This window comes from Poecilia latipinna, unplaced genomic scaffold (genome assembly GCF_001443285.1).
Source record: "Poecilia latipinna isolate Pla-1442-1.1 unplaced genomic scaffold, P_latipinna-1.0 Scaffold1153, whole genome shotgun sequence".
Taxonomy (NCBI): Eukaryota; Metazoa; Chordata; class Actinopteri; order Cyprinodontiformes; family Poeciliidae; genus Poecilia; species Poecilia latipinna.
The window spans coordinates 183,540-204,005 of record NW_015113769.1 but is presented as its reverse complement, the minus strand read 5'-3'; the positions used below and the strand labels follow the sequence as shown (position 1 = coordinate 204,005).

The 20,466-nt window shown below is 38.7% G+C and overlaps 1 protein-coding gene across 2 annotated transcripts; it reads right to left on the bottom strand.

The window, feature by feature from the left end:
* Positions 1 to 496: 496 nt before the first annotated feature.
* On the bottom strand, positions 497 to 20,371 carry egf (epidermal growth factor). Of its 2 annotated transcripts, none has more exons than XM_015053007.1 (22): positions 19,004 to 20,371; positions 17,076 to 17,275; positions 16,367 to 16,548; positions 15,945 to 16,166; positions 15,642 to 15,844; positions 15,438 to 15,551; positions 15,127 to 15,249; positions 13,489 to 13,608; positions 10,917 to 11,042; positions 10,645 to 10,781; positions 10,309 to 10,457; positions 10,060 to 10,164; positions 9,636 to 9,859; positions 7,740 to 7,907; positions 7,413 to 7,562; positions 7,180 to 7,332; positions 6,974 to 7,090; positions 5,915 to 6,080; positions 4,438 to 4,602; positions 3,465 to 3,567; positions 2,233 to 2,317; positions 497 to 2,160 (listed from the first exon to the last, which is right to left on the bottom strand). In XM_015053007.1, exons 1-22 carry the CDS (start codon positions 19,128 to 19,130, stop codon positions 1,982 to 1,984), a joined length of 3,318 nt encoding a protein of 1,105 aa, XP_014908493.1. In that variant the 5' UTR covers positions 19,131 to 20,371; the 3' UTR covers positions 497 to 1,981. The 2 variants fall into 2 exon arrangements, with proteins under 2 accessions (XP_014908493.1, XP_014908495.1); XM_015053009.1 differs by having other exon boundaries at positions 7,219 to 7,332.
* Between the last annotated feature and the right edge of the window lie 95 nt (positions 20,372 to 20,466).

Here is a 20,466-nt window from a genome sequence, read left to right as displayed (position 1 = left end):
CCAGCTGATCTGCTTCTGTTTGGATTGGTGCTCTAACCTATCTGTTAGCACTAATGGAGACCAATATATAGATAAGTGTCTTGCCACAAAAATCAATATCAATGTGGCCACTGATGGTTTTTGAGTTAAAGTGCTTTGTTTGCTGCCATCGCCCCGAAACAAAGAGGCTGTGGTTCCTTCTATTAACGATTCCCAGTCAACCTTGAGAAAGAGTCAGAGAGATGGAGGCAGAAATGGAAAGATGGAGTGGCGGTGAAGGGTGGCACTAGTGGCACCAGCAGCACTATTGCGGGAGATTTGCTGGGAGATAGAAAAGCATCATCGATGGAGCACAGCTGAGCTTTAAGAAGAGAGTGATGGAGTGTAACAAACCAAAAATAATTCATAAATGCTCAAAATAATCTTTCAGTTATTAAGAAAAGATTATTAAAATTACGTCCTTTACACAAAGAAAATATTGCAGTAGAGTTGAAGTTTCATCAGGCATGATTTTTTTGTCAGTCAATTTATTGATAAAATAGAAATATGAAGTTTATTGATGTCTAAAACAAAAATATTCAATAGTCATCACTGAGCACAATGTACATAAAATTGATCATTCTACATTTCTTTTACCTTTTTCTGTTAAAAAAAAAAGTTGTAATAGTCTGTTTGGATTTAACCAAGGAGCAACAAGATTCTTTTTTCTAACCAAACTTGAAATACTTGAAGTTTTCAAAACATAAATCTCAGTAGAACTGACCAACCATCGAGCCACCTATAAAAATAAACCTTATACTTCTAATAGATGTAATGTTATTTATATACAGGCATAACTGTTAATTGTGGCAAAGTCCTACAAGCACACTACCTTAGTTGTATATAGCTGGCTGTGTTGACTTTAACTTGTTTAAATGGTTTAAATGGTAAAACCATTTTAAGTGAATTCAAATAGTAAACAGATTTTGTATTTTTAGGATTTAATTGTAAGAAGTTCAGGTGATTTTTTTTTATCCACCAGGGTCTGAATGAAAAGTGTTCAAAAGAGAAAACTCTCAGAGCTTAAACTTTACTCAACAATGAAGCCATTTGTTTTAGTGATCATTTTTATTTTGAAATTTTCTAACTTTTACTGAATATCAAAAAATAAGAAAAAAAATTGGACAAAATCAAACTATGTTATTTTTTCTTTTGCAAATGCTAATGGACATTAAGCTGGCAAGAGTCACAGTTACTGACTTGTGCGCTTGAGGAAATCTGAAGTTTAACATAATCACATACAGTAAATGCCAGACATTCACAAAAAGATCATATCTGTTGTGTGACCTGATAGCAAACCACATGGAACGGAGAGTTAATCAGGATAAAATCCAGTCTTCCTGGTTCTGATGGAATAACAGACTTCATAGAGTCTACCTTCATATTTCTACTTTTGAATGGAAATTATACATGAAGCACACCTCTCATGGTCTGACCTTGCAAAAATGAGAAAATGACCAATAAAATAAAAAAATATTGTCATTATTTCCACATGATTGATTAATTCCCGGTTTATAGATGTAGGCAGTTCTGAAGCATAAAGTTTATTACTGTCAATAAGGTTTTCCATAATTATTTTACACTAAGAATTTTGCAAATAATATCCCAAACTGGTATGCCTTTTCTAGGAAAATGATTCAGCTGAGACTCAAATATCACATCAGTGACCCAGTAAAGCATTACAAATGTATAAATGATGCGGTCTGGACACTTTGCCCTATGCTTGAAACTTAGGTTAGTAATTATCTGACCATTTGGATGCACCCACCAAGCACTGAAAAGCAATGCCCAGATGCTCAGTAGTTTTACTTTTAAAGTTTAACTTTTTATGAGAGCTCTGGTTTCTATCATGGTAGCAGTTAATTAAATACAGTTTTGCATTTACAGAAACATGTTACAGAGCGGTCCAGCTTTGTTTTGGGTTCTTCTGAGCTAGGAAGGAGGTGACTGTGGCCTGGGGGTATTACTGTGTTTCTGGTTTGACAGATGAAGAATTGTCTGTGTTTAAGTTTGATAGTGAAGGACTGAAGCAATGAGCGGCAGGCTGGGCGGTCTCTGTGGTGGAGTCTGGAAGCTTCAAATTCCTGTATTCTTCGTCATGTTTGAAGATCGATGCCTGCTGTTCAGACATAGGTTTGATGCCTGAAAACATATTTGTATCATTACAGGTGGTTTGAAAAGTGTGAAAGAAAACTTGAAGGATTTTTCTGGCACCTGATCCTGTAGCACATGGTGAGCAGGCAGCTCTCCTTGGATCTGGATGGATGGCCTCCTTGTTCACACCATCTTCTGTTATCAACTGTGGATGCATATAGTAGACATGTTTAAGCTTTTATTTTGATATTTTTTGCTATATTTCCTTGTGGTGGTAATAAGTTAATGAATAGAACTGGATTTATGGCTGAATGGACATCTCTGACATCCAGTTTAATGTGGGCAGAAGTGCACATATAAGGATTTTTAATGATCCATGTTTTCTATTCTGTTTCCATGAATATAAATTTGATGCATAAGTTTAGATTTGATGCAAAATTTTTGACCCAGGTTTAAAATAGTACATACAGGCTCAAATATATACATATATTATACGTATTAGCAAGCTGCATAAAAGCTTTGGTAGCTGACAACATGATTCTAGCAGAGACAGCAGAGACAATTTTAATCAGCTGATTTCCTAACCTTAAGATAAGATAAGATATTCCTTTATTAATCCCACAGTGGGGAAATTTACATTGTTACAGCAGTATAAAGGACAGAGCAGAACTAATATTAAAATCTATAAAAATCTATATATATATACAGTAAAATCATGTACAGTCCGCAAATTTTCAGTTGAATCAACATTGAATTCTTTCTAGATCCTGAATGTTAGCCTGTTTTATCCAGTTCAGAACCAGTTCTGGTGTGTTTGGGAGTACTGACCTGTTGAAACCAAAAGGTAAGTCAAAGTTTTACCATCTAGTTGTTGACTTGAGGTGAAATTAGAGAATCTGGATGAAATGCTCCTCATTTGTTGTTTCTTCCACTTTGTGCCAGAACAGCTACCTGTAATACAGACCCTCAGCATGATCCCATCACCACCATGCCTGACAGTTGGTACAGGCTCTGAGGTTTGAAAGCCTTGCCTTGACCCCTTGTTAATCTCCCAGCAGCACCATGATTTCAAACACACCCAAACTGGTTTGGATAAGAGAGGTTAACATTAGGCAGACGATGAACTATGTTTTAATGTTAGTTATCATGCCAGGATACCAAACAATTTCCATAAACTACCTGTTCTGAAAATAAAAGTGGTCAAATGTCTATTCCAGAGCCTTGTTGAAGGCTGTAAGAAGTTATATTTTTTGCAAATGTGAGGGACATTTATTCAAATATATGTGCACAAATTTAAATGTGTAAGTAAAAATGTGACCATGTGCAAATAAAACAATTGATAGTGGTCTTACACGAGGAACGCTGGTGGTGGTCGTCTCAGACATGCTCTCATCAGTCACACTGATCTCACTCACATTATCCTCTGAGGTTTGTTTGAGGACGAGTCTCCTAGATCTCCAGAATAAAAGATAAAGTAAAACCACTACATAGTTTCCCAGAAGCCTATACTATAAGCTACAATTACCTATAATATATGACGACATTTGATTTTAGGAATTAGCCAGAGATGATAATCATCACTTCACTCACTTTGATTTTCTTGCTTCTCAAACATGACCTTTCTTCACTGTTTGTGGCTGCAGGTGAAACAAACCCAGCAAGCTCACAGACTTCACAAGTAAGCTTTCAGTCAAGTGCAGAAGGCAATTTGAGGCAGCGCTATTGGCGACCATGTAGCGTTTCCACGGGGGTCATACCTCGCCGACTCCATTTAGTAGCCGAGGAATGACCTATTTTTGTGTGTAATTGCTGTAGAACAAGCTAAACCAACCATGTAATTGAAAGCGTGCCACTTCCACTGGGGAAGCAGGAGTGTAAACACTGGGATGTTGTAGCATGTGGGGCTGGGGAGCGGGGTGCTTTGTGAAGCAAAATAAGGGAGAGAGCCAGCAGAAAAACGACAATAAAACAAATCAGCTACTTAAAAACATCTCGGGTGGAAACAAAGCAGAAGAGTTGGGCTTTACTCAAACAAGCACGATTGCATGTTAGTTGTTCACCATTTGATTGGCTTCCCGACACCCCCTGCTGTCTGACAGAGGCCACTACATGGCTCACACCACATTGTGTTTGACGCACTGTAAAGAATGGCAGATCATTCTTTACACAACTGAACATGTCTCGGGTTGTTTTTAACAGCCGTGGTGGTAAACCCTGAAAACTCACTTACAAGGTTATAGGTCTGTTTCCACCGGCCTTGTTCAACTTTTAAAGCATCACCCTACATCTAGCCTTCACTACTGCCAGCTGTCACCTGAAACTCACCGGAAACAGTAGGTGATACAGGCTGTGATGGAAATTATGGAAATGAGCGCCACCATGGATCCTCCAATGACCAGATTCCTCTCCTTCTCCTTCTCAGCCTGCTGGAGCTCCAACCATTCCAGGTCACTGAACTGACATCTCTCCCCTATGTAGCCTCGGACACAGCTGCACAACGAAGACAGACAAATAAGGATTTTTTTTCCAATTCAAGAAAATTCTAAACTTGAGATTCAAGCAAGAGGAAAAGGTTCAAACTAAAGTTCATCTTTGAATTAAATACTCAGAAATTTTTACAAGAGACATGAAGCTGTTTCACAAACAATATTTGAGCAAACCAGGGAGTTCTTCATATGCAAGGAAAGAATAAACAAATGTAGCCTTCTGATAGACACAGCTCAAACAACTATAGATGTAAATTTGAAGAGGGTAAAGAAAATATTAAATGTTTTGACACATTTTTTTACAGCTAAATTTCTGGAAAGTGTGACAAGCATTTTATTTTATTCTCTTTGATTTAACCCACATTTTTTTATGTTCTCACAAATGCAAGTCCAGCTTAAAGGCTGGATCTTACAAACCTCTATAAAAACTCCTGCTGGTAAAGCTGAATTGATTTAATTGAATTGCTAATGTTACCTCTTTGGTTATCGTTCCATTTCTTCTTGTTATGTACAACATGTCAGCTTAACAGATACGTTTAGTAACAAGACAGATACTTAGAAATGGATCTACAGCAACAGTGACTGCACCATTTTTCAGTCTTACCAGCAGTTAGTTATATGCTCTATTTTTAGAATTTTTAGTTTGAATCTATGAAATATATAAATTAATGAATAACATTTAAATTTTCCACTTATAACGGGCTAAATAACCCAAATTATTGCGGTAAAATCTTTACGCAACTTTGCAAATGTTGCGTATACCATATAAAAAAATGCCACGTCTCCTATTTGAAGCTACACTTTTAAATCTCCATGCAGATCTCCCAAGCCCGCCTAAAATATCCAGCGTGGATTTCATGCTGCTAAAAGACTTTTTGTGGGATCATTCATATGACTGTGATTTTTTAACTCTGCTCTGTGTTTAGCATGCTGGTGAAGCCCAGGAATGAGTCAGTATTTCTGTCCTCCTGTCTGAGTTGAGTGATGTTCTGTCACCCAGGGAAGAGTTTTAAGATTTATTATTTATTATGATTAATTATGTTAAAAATGTGTCAGATTCTCTTTGCTAATAAGGACAGATACAACTCTTGTCTAACAATCAGGCGTTAAAGTTCTTGATGGTGGAACAACAGTGACACCTGGTGCTTGTTGTCTGAAACAGCAGCTCATGTCACAATTACCATCCACAACCAAGTATTCTCTGCCTAATAGTTTAACATGGAGCAAGTTCTATGGCGCACAACATGGAGTTTTCAGTAAATTCAGAGTTTAAGCCTGTGGATTAAATGGAGAGATCTGACATGAGATGTATTTACTTGCAGGCATAGGACTTTATCTCAGGGAAGTAGACACAGACTCCGTGGTACAGACAGTAGGCATCATGGCTGGATGGGCATTTCTCTGCTGAGTTGCTGTTGTGGTGCCGGGTGGTCACATCCATGGAGGGTTGAGATGTTGCCTTCAGAGAAGTGCTCTCCAGTGCTAAAGGAAGTTATTTTAGTTAGCTCCATGTGTAGAGGTGCCACAACTTTCTCCAACTGAACAGAAACAAAACTGAAGCTGTTATCTTTGGACCTGAAGAGGAAAGAGTCAGCAGAAAGCTTCAGTTATTACAGATAGAAACCAGTGACCAGACCTGAAATGTGGGTGTAGGATGGACTCTGACCTGAACCTTCACAGCCACATTAAGACAGTTACAAAGTCGGCCTTCTGTTACCAGAAGAACATTTCCAGGATTAGAGGACTAATGTCTCAGCACGATCTAGAGAAATTCATCCATGCGTTTATCTTTAGTCGCATTGATTACTGCAACAGCGTCCTCAGAGGTCTAACTAAAAAATTCAGTCCTTCAGCTGCAGCTGATCCAGATGCTGCTGCCGTACTGACTAAAACCAGGAAGATAGAGAACATCCCACCGGTTCTACACTGGCTCCCTCTAGCTCAGAGAATAGACTTTAAAATACTGTTAGTTTATAAATCACTAACAACAGAATTTGTTAATGATTTAACAAATACTGTTTGTTAAATCAACAACATCTTCCAGGCCACTCAGATCTTCTGGTTCTGCTCTGCTCTGCATCCCCAGAACCAAAACCAAACATGGAGAAGTAGCTTTCAGCTTCTATGCACCAGAAATCTGAAACAAACTTCCAGAAAACTGCAAAAGTGTTGTAACACTGAGTTCCTTTAAATCAAGGCTGGAAACCCACTTGTTTATTGCTGCTTTTGATTACAGCTTGATCATTTGTTGCCAGTTCTATCAGACAGTTTCAGGTTGAGCTGGTTCAACCCCAGCTAGATCAAATGCATTAATAACTGCTAGTTTTGCCAGATTTCTATTTAGAATTGTAATTTCAGCATAAACATAACCTTACCCAGACATGTCTGTCCATCACCTGTAAAGCCTTCCTGACACAAACAGCGAGGGTTCTCAGCATCCAGCACACACCTGGCGTTCACAGCACAGTGGAGCGAGTAACAGTCATTCTGGTCTGAGAGAGGAACACAGAGTGACAAAATGATGCTGAAAAGGTTGCTGGAGTATAAGAATAAAAGAAATGGTGCTAAATGGCACCATTACCTGCAATCATCTTTTCTGTGAACAGAACTGGTTCAGTACCTCCATCTGAGATGAAACCAGCCTTCCTATTATCACCCACCAGTGGGATGATGCTCTCCTCATGTAATGTTTTGTTTTTCAGAGATGTTAAGTCAGAGGTTTCATCTCCAGATTCTGTATAATAATGAGAAACAAACATTTAGTTTAAACTAGATGGTCACAAACGTATCTGAGTATAAATTCAACTACTTTACCTGCAGTAACATTTGAAGAACTGACAGACAAGCAGCTTTTTCCATCAGCTGACAGGGTGAAGTGAGGCAAACAGGAGCAATGTGAGAGTCCCAGGTTGCTTTCACACTTCTGAGCACAACCTCCATTCAGGTGAAGACAAACATTTGCTCCTGAGGAGAAGTTTTAAACACATTAACTTTGTTTTCATGGTTCATCAAGACACAGAATCTGATTTTCATGTGGCGTTCAATACCCAAAATTTACATTTCAGGTGCTCTAGTGGCTTAATGATATATTAACTGACAAGAACCTTTTAGACTGTATTTACCATTGTTTATTTTGTCTACCTGGCTTAGCGAGGGGATGCACCACCACCACTGATGCCGGCTGAACCAAGCTGCCATGGATACGCTGCAGTTTCTGCCCTGTCCGCTTGTGGACGCTCCTTATCTGTTGGTGCTCCCACTCAGATATCCACAGCCTGTCCTCAAACACTGCGAGGTCAAAGGGACGTCCTAGGACAATCCAAACAGAAGACAAGAGAGGAATGAAAATGGTAAATAAGCATTTTTTACACATTTTACAATTTAATGAATAGAATGACAAATCTATAGCTGAATAGTTTTAATTTGATCAAACTCAAGATTGTACATGAAGGGCCCTCTAGGCTCAGATGTGCTTCTCCTGGCATGTGCAAGGAGAAGCAGACGAAGATTGAACAAAACTGGTTTGTGAACTCAACAAACAATCCCAAACAATTTCTTGCAACTAAAAAATTTAATAAAAAAGATTCAGCTTCAGTGCAAACCCTCACAGACCCAAAATTGACACCAGTCTCAGGTTGCTATCTTGTAAAAGCAAAAGCAAGTTATGGAACTCAGGAATAATGATAACTTTGACAATCACATAAAGTAAAATTTTTATCATGTACCGTTCAAGAAAAGTAAAAAAAAAAAACCCCTCATGACAAAATAATGTTGATGCTCTCCTCTAGGTGGAGCCAATGGCCCAATGTTCACCCTCTGCTCTCAATGCCTTCCACACCTGTTGCTCATCAGGTTTATTGGCGCACTGTTACAGTCACCGTGGTATCTTGCAGTCTATAGGCTGCACACTGCAGTCTGAAGTGGCCCAAATCCGATTGTTTTCCCCCTTAATGTGATCTGGCTGTCTCTGAGTGGCCACGTGGATATGTGGTCCTAAATCCGAAACGTATCTGATCTTTTCACACGTGACCTCAGTCTGTATAGCCAGGTCGTGCTCAGCCGACTTGAACGTCATTGTTACTCGACAAACGTCACTATTCTGCGTCCTGATACGCGCGAGCGGGAAGAAAAACAACCGCCGTGACGGAGTATAATGAGGATTATTTTGTTAATGTGCTGGCTCCCATCGGACAACAACTTTAAAATTGTAAGATTCGCTCCACCATTATCAGAAACGATTACTTTTGCAAACACTGAGCACTTTTAATTTTTTATGGCGGTTGGGAGAACAATGACAATTGACGTTCTTCTCCCTGCACTGCGCATGCGGGACACTTTCAGGTCGTTTGAAGTTCTCACAGGAGATCACATACAAGGCGCACATATTTGGAAGTGTGAACGAGCTCGCCAGAAAATCTGATTTGGATCAGTTCAGGCTGCAGTGTGACTGTTTGCACATGAAGTGTTTCTTCTGCTAGATAATTCATCTGTCTGGATATTATCTACCCAGACCGACCTGCAGGTACCAAACACTTTGCTTAGATCTCTGCGCTGTTACCTGATAAAAGCAGATTACTTTTTTAACATTCGTTAGTGCAAAGCATTAAATAGGTCAGCTTCTATCTTTTATCATGTTTAATCTTTAAAGCTTTATCATTCACCAGCTCCCTGCATGAACAGTGAAGATAAATGGATATTTATGCTCATAGTAGATGTATATGTGTTTGTATATCTGTATTATCTTTACATACTCTTTTAGATTTTTAAAGTATATTCACCTTTTGTTGCTCTGTTGATATGCTTTATACATTTAGACTGCCTTAAACAACAAGATATAATTTCCTTGTTTTTGCTCAGCATCAGTGGTAGATGACTGCAGATTTTTCCTGATAATTTTCATTCTAATTTTTCATACCACAACCTTATCTGTAACACGCATTTCTGTTTTGGTTTTATAATTCAGTTCATTATAATGAACTGAATCATCTGTATACAGATGTCTAATTTTGTTGCATAGGTGCTTCAAACAAACCTCACCTACTTGGTTCTCCATTAGGACCCGTCGATCAGAACCATCCAAAGCAGCTGTTTCTATCAGGCCCCTCTTCTGGTCGCACCAGAAGAGTCGATCATCAGTGAAGTCGATGGTCAGCCCAGTGGGAGACATGAGGCCGGTGCTGGCAATGATCACACGGCTGCTTCCCTCCAGAGTGGCGCTTTCTACCACAGGCTGAGCGCCGGTGTCTGTCCAGAATAACTTCCTCCAGAAGTAGGTGATCCAACAGGGAAAATACAAATTTCAGGTTTCATGTTAATAGAGAAGTTTTCACACTCCTTTAGCAATGGGCTTTGGGAGTTGTTTCTTTTTAGATTTGTATTAAAGGTCAAAATCAAAGTCTATAAGTCTATATCTAGTTTTTTAGTTTCTATTGTTGGGAAAAACAAAATCAGTTTAACTCACTTCGCTTGGGGATGAACCGCAATTCCTCTTGGTTCTTCCAGCCCTTCTTTCACAACAGTTTTCCTCTTCAGTCCATCTAATGTACTGCAGTCAACAGCTGACTTGCTGCAGAGCAAAGACAATAGATACTTAATTCTCACAACTCCTAAAATGGCTCGGTGTTAAACTGTATAGCAACAACCAACTTTCTGCCAGCATTAATTTATTTTTCTCAGTAAAATTCCTACAGTTTTACCAAACACTGCTCACCTTCTATCGGTCCAGTACATCCTGTGGTGGACCCAATCGATTGCCAGTCCTTCTGGAGAGTCCAAACCATCAGAGATCAGAACTTCTCTTGAGCCAGTGTTCAGATCAACCCGCTCTATTGTCCTCTGGCTGATGCTGGCAAAGTAGACCTTGAAATTCATCCCAATTTTGTTAAAAGAGAAATGTCATTGAGATGTAGAGAATAAACAAAGCAAGTCACAAATGACCACTAGATGGCACTGCATGCCAAGACATCTCGTAAGAGTGCAGTGGAACCTTATGTTTGCTAAGCTGTGAATAAAAACAAAATGTGCAGGAAAACAGATGAAGTTTTACACGGTGGTAGACGGGGTCAAAGTCCAGAGCTAAGATTGTTCCTCTGGGTTCCTTCACCAGAGTTTGTTCCTCCGTCCCATCTGGGTTCATTCTTCTCACATCCATCAGATTGGCCACAATTAGAAAGGCAGGAGGTCCTGAACAAAAGAATATAGCACTTTATAATTAGATGCATGGCAGAAAAAGATGTGGGCAGTGATATGCATGCATTAAAGGAGAGCTTCTGTGTGGGCTGCTCTGACTCTGCTGCCTGCTTTGCTGCAGTGACTCACCAGTTGCAATGCAGCGTTTGCCATCTTGATGGAGCCTGTACCCAGGAAGACATCCACACTCCCAGCGACTCGGGGTGATGGAGGAACAGAGCTGACTGCAGCCACCTCTGTCTGCTGAAGAGCAACCTGGAGATCAGCGTTAATAACACAGATCCAGATTTACACTCTGCTTCTGACAATATCTTTCCAATAATTTCATGAATTCTCTTTATAACTGCATCAGTTTTCACAATTGACAGCAATAGAAAACTTATTGGACATTGTGTTTTCTATCATTTGTCCCAGTATTCCTTTTGGTATAGTGAAAGGTTTATTAAAAAAATGAAAGTCTGATCTTTTGTTTGCAACATTTTTTGTGTGAAGTCAATGCAGCCTTGTGTTGTACTTCTGGCCACAATTCATTTAAATAAATGGCTAAAAAAATACAAATTACTGAGTTTGCAGTCTCAAAGCTTGCTGAATGTAATTATTTGCACCTTTAACCCTCTTGTCGCAAACTTTTTTTTCTCCAGTGAATGCTAATTGCATCTGATATTAAACATTACCAGCTTCTACTAAGAACTACACTCTTTGGAGTGGACATTTTATTTTTACTAACCTGGATCTGCAAAAATAAAGTCACAGTTAAGATTTATGAGGAAATAATTTTCTGCAAGACTTCCTTCAGGGTACGAAGCTTGATATAAAGCTGATAACAGGAAGTCTTAATGAAGTGCAGTAAATTTGATTTAATCTTTTTTACCTTTCATTCTTTACCAGTCATGAAAAGTGCTGATTTAAAGATGTTTGCAGCCTTTCAGAAATCACAGAGAGGCTTCTGGTTTTATAATGTTCACTTTGTTTTAAAATAGTAAAGCTGTGTTTTACAGCCACTGCACTCAGTGGCCGACTTCACTTCTGCTTCTGCCATGAATAATTAATAATTGCTCACAGCAGGAAGACAAGAAGACCAGAAGTTTGTTTCTGTTCTGTCTAAATGAGATTGGCCAGCTTTTTGGTTTCTTGTTTTAAGATTTGAGGCTCAGCTGTGATGAGGCTTGTTGGTTTCAGTAAAGAGTCAAATCGTTAAAAAGAGCAAAATGATCAAAAGGCCCCTGTGGATCATATAAAAAATGCTTTTGTTTTTCAATACATTCTCCTGAGTTACTTTAACAAGCTGATTATTCAAGCAATCAGCTTGTTAAAAGAAGCAGGAAAAAAATATGAGGTAAAACAAAGGAGAAATAAAGAGGAAGCTGAAATAATCCCAAGCGCTAAAATAGAAGGCAACTGGACCTCTTATGTCTTCAAAATGTTTCACCTCCCATCCAAAAAGCTTCTGTTCTGAAAATGGTTAGAAGTAAAAGTATTATATGTTATCAGAACAATCACAGTAATAGGACCATGTGTCACTTAGGACACTGAGAAATAGTCCTACCTGTTATCAGCTCAGTGTTTGGGTCGTTGTCTGATGATCTGAATGTTCCCCTGAAGATGCCTTGTGATTTGTTTTGGTAACAAGATTTGAAATGTTGTAAAGCCGCCTGGGAAGACGAGTTAGAGCTGCAGAGTAGGTGTTGGAAAGATGAAATCTGAAGTCGCTTCTTTTGGTCTTGTTTATTCATGTTTACCATTAATGTCTCCTTTCATCCCTCTAAGCCTCCTGTCTTCTCTGTCCCAAATATTCACATTGTTATCAAGTCTCTTGTTTTTAAGCTGTAACTGAACTTCTGATTCTTTTGCTCTTCTGTGTTGGACCATCTGTTTGTATATGTACCAGTTAAATGCCTGTTACTTCCAACCATGTTAAGAACTGAACAAATATTCTGGTTGAGAGAAAAATTTCTTCAATGTCCGCTTTGATCTACTGAAGCATTTAGAATCGACCCTGATGAACGCCAAACTTCATATAAATATTTACTTCTTTTTATTAAGCTTAAATCTTAAGTTGTTTTTTTAAAATGATGTTCACTACTTTATGGCTAATTACTTTTCAAAACTGTGAGCCTTTTATGAAACCAACTACGGTAATCCATGACCCAACAATGTTTTCTAAAGTGAGGGCCGCCAGGGGGCGCTAGAGAGGCCTCATAAATTGGGGGAAGATGAAAAGGGGAAAAAAATAGATAAAAAATTGAAGCTTACACATTGTTTTATCATACATGTTTAATTATATATTTTTTAAATCTAATCTGTATTTCAATCATTATTATAAAATAAAAAGTTAAAATAAATTGTCCATTTTTCTGTTTTCCTCCTCAGGCTAATGAAGCAAACGTGAAACAGACAAAGTTTCTGACATGAAAACGACCAAAGAAACAGCAGGAGCCCTGCTGTGGAGCAAAATACCTAAAAACTCATGGGAAACTAATATCAGGAGGGATGAGGTAGCATTTATGCTAAATGAATATAATAATTATGGAATAGCGAATAAAGTACAAAAAAGCTTCTAAAAGTTTCCTGACCTAGAAGCCGTTTGGGAACCCCCGACCCACACGTCACCTGCTGGGTAAGTTCTTCAACAAATACTTGTCATAGATTACTGGACCTAAAGTTTCTAAACTGGACCTGATCGGTGTCATATTGTCAGTACCGGTGCAAGTGTGTCCATCCTCCTGTAGAACGGATCCCTCAGGACAAACACACACGGCCCCATGTTCTGTTGCTATGCAACCATGTCCACACTTCATGATGCCACCACATGGTGTTATTTCTGCAAAAGCAATTTAATAACAAACAGCTCAGATTAACATCAGAACAGGCTTGGAATAAATATGCAGAGGTTTAAAATGTTGCATGTTTAAGACTTTTCAGCCTATTTTAGGGCCTCGCTGGTGGAAGATGAGCTGGATGGACATCAAGCTCCTTAGGGCCCGCTCTGGTGAAATCCCTTTATGAAATCAGGTCTAAGCCCATTAAAATAGTAGAAAGTGTGAGAAGCTCACACACACAGAGTGATGTAATGTTAGCTCACAAGAGAACGAGTGAAAGTGGGTGAGAGATGTCGAGGCAGGCTGCGATTCTGTTGTGGAAAGTTAAATTCCTTCTGCTGAAAATTGTTTCTGTGGCAAATGCTCTTGACATTTTGGAGGGTTAGATTTAGGATGTGGTAAACTGCTATATTGTTTTTGAAAGTTTGAATTTTGCATAAAACCAACATGATGAAGCTGCATTGTTGTGCTTCCTCCTTGTAATCTCTGCTCTCATCTCTATTGTCTAACATGTTGCTTGATCACATGTTTCTTCTCCACTGGACCTTGGCAAAGGTTGTCCACTAAATACCTTCAACAGCCAAAGCTGCTGACAAGATATGTTCCTTACTGCAAATGTCACCTCACTGTCTAATCCCATTGTGCCTGGGAACCTCTCCTATTGTGCAGCGAGATTAGGGAAGAAGAGATTAGGAGTAGAGTCGGACCGATATAGCACACAGGCAGTTTTATCTGCTAATACTGGCCCATCACACGGGGAACACTGCCTGTTTCTGTTGTCTGCTTTGCTCTGGTTTGTAAAACTTTGCATGGTTCATTCTCAGCTCCATCTGCAGCACAGACAGCATTGGTTGCTATGCCAGCTTTTAAATTTTCATCTAAGAATGGATGCATCACATTCCAGTGATGACATTGTTGCAAAAGTCTTCGCCCTTTTGCAGATTCTTTTTGTTTTTGCTTTTTTGTCACACTTTCATCTATCTGATCATCAAACTACTTTTAATATCAGATGATTTCAAATGATAACATCATTTATTAAGGCAAAATCTATCCAGACCATGTTAGCACTGTGTAAAAAAATAAAGAACTGTCACCAGGCATTTGCAACAACTGGCAATGAATCTTTTATTTTACTATGGGAGAATTTCAGGCCATTCTTCTCTCCTTATCTGTTTTAATTCAGCAACATTGAAAAGTTTTCTAACATTAAGATATTTCCTAAGCTTTAAAAGTCTGTTTAAGCTCATATCACAGCTTCAGAAGTCTGAACTTTGACTAGGCCACTAGAAACCTGTGTTTTTTTTTTTTTTTTTTTTTTTTTTTTTTTTTTTTTTCAAAAGTTCCTTATAATTACTCAGGTCATCCTTTCAAATTTTAAGTTTGGACATTTAATGTGACTAAGCAAATTGTGAGTGAGCAAATCTTTTTTTATTTGCATACATATTTTCTGTAGCCAAATGTTTTATTTGTGTTCTGAATGAAACTGTGAATATAAAATGATGTGTATGTTTGTTCGGTACCTTGGCACGTCCTCCCGTCTGGCAGGAGGGTGTATCCTTTGGGGCAGGTGCAGAAATATGAGCCTGGGATGTTTTCACAGCCAAGAGAGCAGCCGTGGTTCCAGTGGGCACATTCATTCACATCTATGCCACAAAAAGACAAGATTATTATTTCAGTCATACAGTATCCGCAATTTCTTTTCATGCATTGATTGTAAACATTAAAGATTTTTGGTTTTATGAGCATTTGACTTTTACAATAGATAAATCAGATGTAAACTGAAGATTTGTAACAACAACCATGATGGGTCTGTTGTTGAACATTGAGTTACCTTCACAGTGAGTGCCATGGTTACTGAGAGCAAAGCCTTCAGAGCACTGGCAAACCCCAAGCTCCTCTAAACGGGAACACACATTCACACAGCTTCCACTTTGGTCATTGCAGCCTGTTTGACGAAATGACATTTATCACTGAAGCTTATTTACTTATTTAAATGTGGAGAAACTAAAAAAGAAGATTACATAAATGAAGCAACCTGGAAATGGTGAGGAAGTATCTGCCATTGGCTGGATGAGGGGATGGACCACCTTTATGTCCACTGGAGGTTTGACCATCGGTTTATCATTAACATCCACCGGTCGTCCTCCGGTGTATTTGTTTATTTTTCTTATAACACCGGCTGCAGCATCAGTGTAATAAACGTTCTCCAGAAAAACAGATATTCCAAGTGACTGAGACCTGAAAGAATATGTTAACATGATATTATTAAAGATTAGCATCATTGCAGATTTACCAAGACAGATTAATGAAGAACTGATCAGACAGGAGGCTTGTTTACTGAAGTGGCAGGTCGATGATGTGCAGTGAATTCCCACTGTAATCACAGGAAGCAAAGAGTCGCTCTCCTTGGAGACCGAGCTGAACCCAGAACAACCGCTTGTCTTCTTGGTCGACCGACAGAACCTCAAGTTGCTCCTCCAGCTTTAAAACCGTCATTTTCATTTGACCTGAGAGATCAGATCGCTGGATTTCTGATCCACCAGACAGCCAAAACAAAAACCTGAAAACATTTTGGAATTTGTTCATATATATTCTGAAATGTTTTTCATCTAACTTTATCACATGATTATGCCAAGTTTATTTTTTATTTTTCACACAAATCATACTGGAGAAATCTGACTCCAGTCGAAACATTAACTAATTATTTCTGTTAATCTGTGCCAACAAAAATCATGGTTTCTTTGTAATTGGATCATTTACCTGTGGGTGGGATCAACATTTATAAAGCTTGGTTGAGACAAATGTCTTAAAATTGTCCTCTCATTTTTTCCATTTAAATCCATTTTCTTGATTTGACCCTTCCTGCTGCTCGTCCAGAATACTCCGTTCCCAACCCAGTCCACTGTGAGCCCAGAGATGTGTTTGTCAGATGAATACAGTTTCTGCAAAATAAACATTAATTTAAATACCTGTAATCAAAATCCTCTGACAGTACATGATTTGGGAAACTCTGATCTTCAAACTGGTATGACACTGGTGCATTACACAAAGTGAACAGACCAATAAAGAAAGAGGATGACCTCCAGATTTTTCAAACTTGGTCACTGTTGTCCAACTGGACACATTAGAACTGGTTTTGCAATGGATAAAGCTTCTGGAATAATCTGACTGCAACACTACTGCAAGTTTGGTGAGAAAAGTGGTAAAATATTAAGATATAATAATTCCAGTAATAACTGAAAGTCTGTGGTTTCTCTCCGTCCCACAGAGGGATAATTATCCAGACTTTGAAGGGGATGGCTGTTCATTTCTGAGTCTGGATGTAGAGAAATAAAACTTGTACTAAACCTCTAAAATTGTCAAACCTCAGGCTTTGTAGACTTCATCTTAAATACTCACACAAAGCAAAGGATCCGCTCCAGATTTCTAAGTTTTAGTAAAATGCTCTGGAGCATTTTTGCATAATCACCTGTCTGTGTGCTCCTTGCACCGATGCTTTGTAGATGATGCCGGTGCGCCTGTCGGCCCAGTAAAGTCTCTCTTCTCTGAAATGAAAATCGAGAAGAATGGAGCTTCCTGTTCCAGCAGCAAGCCGTCTGTGGTTCTTTCCATCCAGGCTCATCCGATGGATTGATTTGCCATGACCAAACAGGAGGAAAGGCTGAGAGGCTTAAAGAAACCAGAGACAAATCTTTGCTGATGCTTTTTAAAAATTTCTTTCCAAGGGTCTTAAGATGTACAATACTCCAGTTGAAGCATCGTACTACATGAAAATATCTGTGGTTTTAGTATCTGAGAGTAAAATGATTTTTGTGCAAGCAAATAGTTCTTAACTGCCTAAAGTTGCTGTCTTGTCCTCATGTTTTCACCCACAAAGAGGAAGTTTCTATACTTCATAGTCGCTCTTTGTCACACTGCTGTTAACTTGTCAAATTATTAAAATGTCTTTTCAGCTGCTTCTGGATAAAACATCGTCCCTTAGCAACGAGCAGCTCTTTCTCTGAACCTTGAATGAACCGCAGTGCAGTCACACTTTATGGCTGCTTTAGATAACAGAGACCTGAGTTCCTTTCCAAAACTCTGCAGATCTACTTAAATAAAAAATAAAAACCATGACAAAATGCCGTCTTTATTTAAATATCCGCTGTCAGAAAGTCTTCTTTTGTAACGGTGTCATGTGCGTCCATAGACACTGCTGCTAACTCAGTGGAATGATGACAACAATGAGTTTCACCAGACAAACAACGTACCAGAACGTCTGGTCCCAGTCATCACTGGGACCAGTGTTCACTGGTTCATCTTGATGAATTCAGAAGTTCACAAGATGCTCCAAAGGATTTTTGATTCAGATAAGAAATGCTGTGATACTTTATTGGACATAGTTCGGTTTTGCAGCGTAGCCAGGAGGATTTAAGTTTACAAAAATATTGTGGTGATTTTTTTTTCATTATTCATTTCCCACGTTCTTCAGCCAAAGGAAACATGCATTCATACTTGTTTATTTGAAAATTATTGGTGTTGAAAATTATTTTATATTTTGAACTTTTAATAAAATAATACTTTTAGTAACTTTAAGTCTCTATATTATGTCTCTACATAACATGTTATGTAAAGTTTTTATAATTAATATTATATACAAATTAACTCCCACTATTTACTCATGAGATGAGTAAAATAGTTTCCATCATTTTTGTACTGTAGTAGCATCATCTGATGGATGAAAACCTGTAGTTTGTATATTCAGAGGAAAAAAAACTGAATATAAATTATTTGTTTTTGACAAAATCTTTACTAGCATTTAAAACATTTTTTTTAAATGCATATATTTTTATGACAGTTTGTGATAAACAGTGTGTGCTGGTAAACTAAAGTGGACCATTTGGGTTTCAGCATCTGTAAACATGTGGCTCTGCCAACAACTCAGGCTGAATCCACCCACAGGACAGTCTGCTGTCTGACTGAACATTTGGTGAAGTTTACTGGATCTTCATCATGTTTCAGAAGGTGACGGCCCTTTCTGTTATCTTTATACTATTCTTTATGTAGACAAATTATTTTTAGAAGCATCTGTTTCCTAATATTACATGCTACCATCAGAAATCTGGAGGAAAAGTAGTTTTTTATTCACAATTGCACAATACTCTGTAATCTCGGTAATGTTTCATATCTCAGCTAGATCTAGAATAATTATTCTGTTTTGTCAAATACATGTGTTTATGTTCATTAGGTAGGCACTTCATTATTCTAAAGTAAAATCCACATTTCTTGTGCAGTCATTAAATTAGTTTTTGAAGAATGATGAAAGAAATGAGAATAATTTGAGCTTGTCTGGAGCTGTTTCAGGTAAAATGCACCCAGCAGTTCCTTTAGAGTCAGAGGTTTATGTCATAAACTCACGCGTGCAGCTGCTGTTTCTTCCCGATCCTGAAAGGCGTCCATCCCAACACGCTGCGCTGAGCGCCAAGTTTCCAGTGCTTTGCACCAAAAAGAAGACCAGTGCTGTTTTAATCATTGCAGCCAGCATAATCCTGTGTTCTGTTCCTGATGCACCTGCTCACTTTGATTCAGGCATTTCCACTGTCATCACTGGCACACAAGAATTCCCAAAACCCGAGCAAAGTTTTCTTCTGTGTTCTTGGCATCCTTGTCCGAGGCTGAAACCAAGAGGGAGCGTTGCCTACCAGCAGATGTCCTGCTGGGGGATGCAGGACCCATCTGAGAAGACTGCAGGCTTCTCAGGAAGAACAGCAACACTCTGACTGCAGCTTTACACTTAGAAAAAAAAAACAAAAAAAAACGTGTGTGGGGTCCAGCTCTCTCCCCACTTTCAGGCTTCTGACTGCGTCTCTTTTGGAAGCAAAGCTTGAAATTCCTGACACTCCAGTGGCAGATTTTGCACATCTAGTCCAGCATTGTAGCAAGATTTGCTCTAAACTGATCTGAAAAAAGGTCCCAGCAACGTATTGCTCTCCTTCCCCACCCACAGGTCTGATCCTTGTTAAACGGAAATGGGTGTTTTTGAGGAAAAATAGGGGAAATGGGCCTTATTTACTCGGCTGTGGGAATCCTAAGAATTGTCATACTTAACTCCAGTGCAAAATGAATGTTTTGTTTTTCAGTGTGTGAAACCAACATACAGTAAATGTGCATTTAACATTTTACACAAGCTAAAACACAGTGAGCACTTTGTTTTGGGTTGGTGTGTGAATGAAAAGTCAGCTTATCTCCTGTGGAGGTTCATCTGGCTCCCAGCAGGAATTGACATAATGACTCATTTCTAGAGAACGCTGTCCCAGTTGAACAGATTATCCTTAAATTGTTTGTCACCGGCCGGGGACCACGGCCTCTATTCATGCTCTCCATGACTGGGATATTGTTAGAACCAGCATCACCACTGGTAACCTTGTAGAGGAGCAGACGATTTACGCTGCTGAGAAAGTTGTCTTGTCTCCAGTCTGCAGGTCACTGACCTTTGTTCAGCGTTTCACCCCAGACGGATAATAAAAATGTTAATGCTGGTAATCAGACACCAAAATGAGTCGCCAGTTTAGTCAGAGCTATGCATGAGTTGAATCAGCAGGTAGAGGATATATGTTGATAAGCAATAAGCTTTATACTCCATAAACAAGTACTTCGGAAGGTAGAAAAGTGAGATTTTGAGCAAAATAAGTAAAACGGAGGATCTTTTTACAAACAGAACCAATTGAAGAATAAATGCTGTTCTTGCAGAATATTGTGGAATCATCATTCCATCTGAAGTCCTTCCAGTTTTACTTCAGATCTTTAAAGATTTTTATTACTCAGTTATTTATTTTCTTCAAAGATCTTGACCTGGTTGTTGAAAATGTTCCTATTTAGTA

Excerpts from the sequence above, each read along its gene's own strand:
- egf (XM_015053007.1), bottom strand. The coding sequence starts at position 19,130 with ATGCTGGCTGCAATGATTAAAACAGCACTGGTCTTCTTTTTGGTGCAA. Across the intron at positions 13,609-15,126 it reads AGACGGGAGGACGTGCCAAG|AAATAACACCATGTGGTGGC; the intron begins GTACCGAACAAA and ends TTGCTTTTGCAG. Across the intron at positions 2,161-2,232 it reads ACCATGTGCTACAGGATCAG|GCATCAAACCTATGTCTGAA; the intron begins GTGCCAGAAAAA and ends ATATGTTTTCAG.